Source organism: Argentina anserina, chromosome 5 (assembly GCF_933775445.1).
Source record: "Argentina anserina chromosome 5, drPotAnse1.1, whole genome shotgun sequence".
NCBI lineage: Eukaryota > Viridiplantae > Streptophyta > Magnoliopsida > Rosales > Rosaceae > Argentina > Argentina anserina.
The window spans coordinates 16,771,439-16,775,260 of NC_065876.1; the positions used below are offsets into that span (position 1 = coordinate 16,771,439).

General features: G+C 39.9%; 1 protein-coding gene across 1 annotated transcript; it reads left to right on the top strand.

Moving 5' to 3' along the window:
• The first annotated feature begins 253 nt into the window (after window positions 1–253).
• Window positions 254–802, top strand: LOC126795621 (agamous-like MADS-box protein AGL103). The gene is given in 1 exon segment (XM_050522425.1): window positions 254–802. A coding segment is annotated over 1 exon segment (549 nt).
• The last annotated feature ends 3,020 nt before the right edge of the window (window positions 803–3,822 follow it).

The following is a 3,822-nucleotide window of genomic DNA, read 5'->3' on the forward strand; positions in this document are numbered from 1 at the left end:
CAGGTAAAAGTCCATCGAGCTTGCGGGTCTCCGCGGGCTAAACCCTATACTTTTTTTAGAATATAATTACATGTATTCAGTTTATGTTCTAGATTGGTTGTGGCTGAAGTGATTTTGGTTTAGGGCCGGCTTTTGTGCGGAAAAACAATTTTTCTCGTAGTTCAAGCCTCTTCAAAGCAGTAATCTGTGTCTTTCGTTGTTTTTTTTTTTGTTATATATTTAGCGTTTCAATCAACCAAATTTGGAAGTATATATGGACCCTCAACGAAAGATACAACCATTGTCGTCTAGTAAGAGTGATCGTAAAAAGGTGAGGGATCGAAAAAAGAATATCATGAAGAAAGCTGAGGAGCTTTCAAAACTTTGTGATATTGATGTATGTTTGATCCTCTACCAACGTCAAAGCACTATAGCAGAAACTTGGCCGGAAGATCCTGAACGAGTCAATCACATTCTCACTGGGTACAAGGCAGGCCGAGCAAGAGATGCTAGCAGTCCATCATCCCTCACTTCTGGAAAAACGAAGGCTCGAAAGTCGGATGGTAGTTGTGAGAATGTTGTTGATTTGCAGAAGGAGATGTTGCACCCGACATGGGAGGATCGATTAGACGGCTATTCTGAGGAAGAACTGATTTAACTGGTGGCTTCTTTGGATGCAAAGCTAGAAGCTTCAACAAAGAGGATTGATTCACTATCGATGAAAAGCAGCAAAACTGGTGGACTTGATCATCATCACTTAGTAAATGCAAACATGAACTCGGCCCCTTTTCGTGAACTCAATGATCTTAATGATCCCCGATAATCCGGAAACTATTTTTCAGGGAAATTCTGGGTCTAACCCTTGTACTCAGGTTTTATTTATGTCATCCATCAACCCCTTGTACTCAGTTTTTTTTTCTCATGTTTAATTGACTACTTTTTGTTTTATAATTATGAATATAGAGTCGTACGAGTGAAATTCTTGTTCAGAATTTATAATCTGTGTCCAAGTAGAAAAAGGATACTAGAAATTCGTGATGAGAGTTGAGTTTATTTCCTAGCAAAAATCAAACGGAAATCCTGCTTCAACCTTTCAAGCAAATACGGTTTACTGCATAATACGAGAAGCATCACCAAGTGTGGATAGATCGGAGTAGATATAATTCATTCCGATAAACTGTTGTGGTTGAATATCTGTCTCAAGTGAGTCAAGTGTGGATCCATTAATAATTTGACCAGGCTTTCATTTTGGCATTTTCACATACACTAGTTAGAGAAGTAAAGATGATCGTAGCAAAGAAACTAAATGTCCATATATGATGGAATGGGAAGGAAGATGAGCATATAAGAGAGGAGGAAACAAATTTTTGCCGACCACCATTTTTGTGTCCACCATTTCCTCACCGGGACTACTCAAGGAAGATGAGAATATATATTAGAATGTGAAAATGTGAAAATGAGTGTGTACGTTCCTTGTGTAATGTGTACTACACATATACTCCTACTTGTCTCAAAAAGAAGAGAAATACGAGCGTGGACATAATGACGTACCATATGATCAAATAGATTGAAAGGTATATGCTATTCATACGGGTACATAAAACCCTAACTCTCACTTGCAAATACAAATGAGAGGTTATGCCACCGTACTGACCTACCAATAATTGTTTTTTTTAAACTCAATTCATGTATATATGCCTTTTTTAATCTCTAATAATAATCTTTTTTTATACGACTCTAATAATAATTTAATCTTAGCCGTTCATCAACGGATTTTGGCTTATAAAAAGACAAAACCAAGTATGCCATTCGACCAATCATATTCTTCTCTCATGAATTTCTAATTATCTATATATATGCGAGCGACGCACCAGCTTCACATTCTCCGATTCTCGTAGTCCCGGTGAGTCTCTTCTCATTCTCCTCCTCTTCCTCTTCTTTCCCATTCCGTCATGGATGTTTAGTTTCTTTCCTATACGTGTTCATACCTCTTGTAATGAACTAATGGTCCTTTAGTTTCGTCTTACTATCACATCTCCATTGTGATTTGTTCTTTGAGTACGTACTACATGGTTAAAATTTTTTTATCTTGGTGCTTGCTTCACAGGTTTTTTTTATCTGCAAGGTTCTCCAGTTCAATCTATCCTAGCTATCGATCAGGTGGTAGTTTATCAGTAATTTCTGGTGATTCGACATGGTAATTAAAACTTTCACCGTCCCTTCGGTCAGTTGCTATAAATTGAAAATTTGAGTCTTTGGGGTTGAATAAAATCGATATCTTTCGGTAGTACTTCTCCAACGATTTAGAGGCTCACATTATGAGCTCAGTATTTAAATATCAAAACACTTGAACACTCTTGTAATAACCCGATTTTTTCGGAAACCAATTATTGGATTGTTTTTAGAATTTATTAAGTCTGTAAAATTTATTAAACGCGTTTGTTTCGCTTTCCAACATTGGAAAACGGAAACGGAACTGTTATCGGAAATCTTAATTAGAAAAATGTTACGTTTCCGTGACGCGAGAATCGACTTTTACTCCGTCGCTCGTTTGCGAAAACTTCCTTCACGAAAGTTCGTGGACACGTCACGCGTTCTAATCGGATGTCGTACGTGAAAGTTATTAACGACGGAAGTCAGTTTCCGATTTTGGAAATGAGTATAAAAGGGAATTAATTGGAGCTAGGGTTTCCATTTTCGGAAACCCTCACCCCGCCTCTCTCTTCTCTCTCTCTCTCTCTCTCTCTCTCTCTCTCTCTCTCTGTTCTCTCTCCTTCCCTCTCTACGCCGGCGATCTCACCTCACCGGCCACCGTGGGTCTCACTGCCTATCCCAAAGGCGCAACGCGACCTCCAGCTTCCATCCTTGAACGTGACACGCCGCCGTTCGCCGCACCGAAGCTCCTCCGACAATTCCAAGCTCCTGCAACTCGTCGCCGCCCAACCCTCCGTCTCCGGCGACCCAAATGCTCAGAGGAGAGCATCTCGACGCCGATCCTCACCCTTGGTACCATCTGCAATCGAATTGGGGCCAAATCACATCGCGATTCGAATCCACCACGAAATCGAACGCCGGCGACTTCTCGAGCTTCTTCGACGACTTCCCGGCAGCCCTAGGGCTCGATTTAGGTACGAAAACATTCCTCTCCTTGCGTGCTACGATTTTGATGTTGGAATTATTGTAATCGGAGTTGGTTTTGGAGGAGGAGGTGGACGGCCCGTGTCGCCGTATGTGGCGGCGTGTGGGAGGTTGTGGTGGAGCTGAGAGGCGGCAGGAGGCTGTGGAAGGAAGGAGGAGGAGGAAAGGAAGGTTTTGGGCGACTGTGGGCGAGCTACGCGCCTATTTTAAGAGAGGCGTGTGGGGCCCACGCGCTGTCGCCGGAGGTGGCGCGTGAACATTGATTTTAAACAGTAATTTTTGTAAAAATTATTTTTACGTACGGTGAATGTAAAAAGTAATTTACGTATAGTAAATGTGAATTTATTTTACGTACGGTAAATATAAATTACGTACAATAATTGTATAAGTAATTTCTGAAGGGTAAATTAATAATTATTATTTACTGAGTCAATATATACGATTGAATAGTACATGGATGTACATATATACGTAAATACTATGTACTCCTACAGAAATACGTAAATAGTATGTACTCGTACATGAATACGTAATTGATATGTATTTGTACAGTAATACGTGAATAGTAACTACATGAACAATAATTTCGTAAAAATCAGGAATTGCTGAACTGTAAAAAATTATTACTGTTTCGGCATTTAAGGTTTTACGTAACGATTCTAAATTCACTTCTTATCTATTCTAGATGATCGATACATCAAGTAA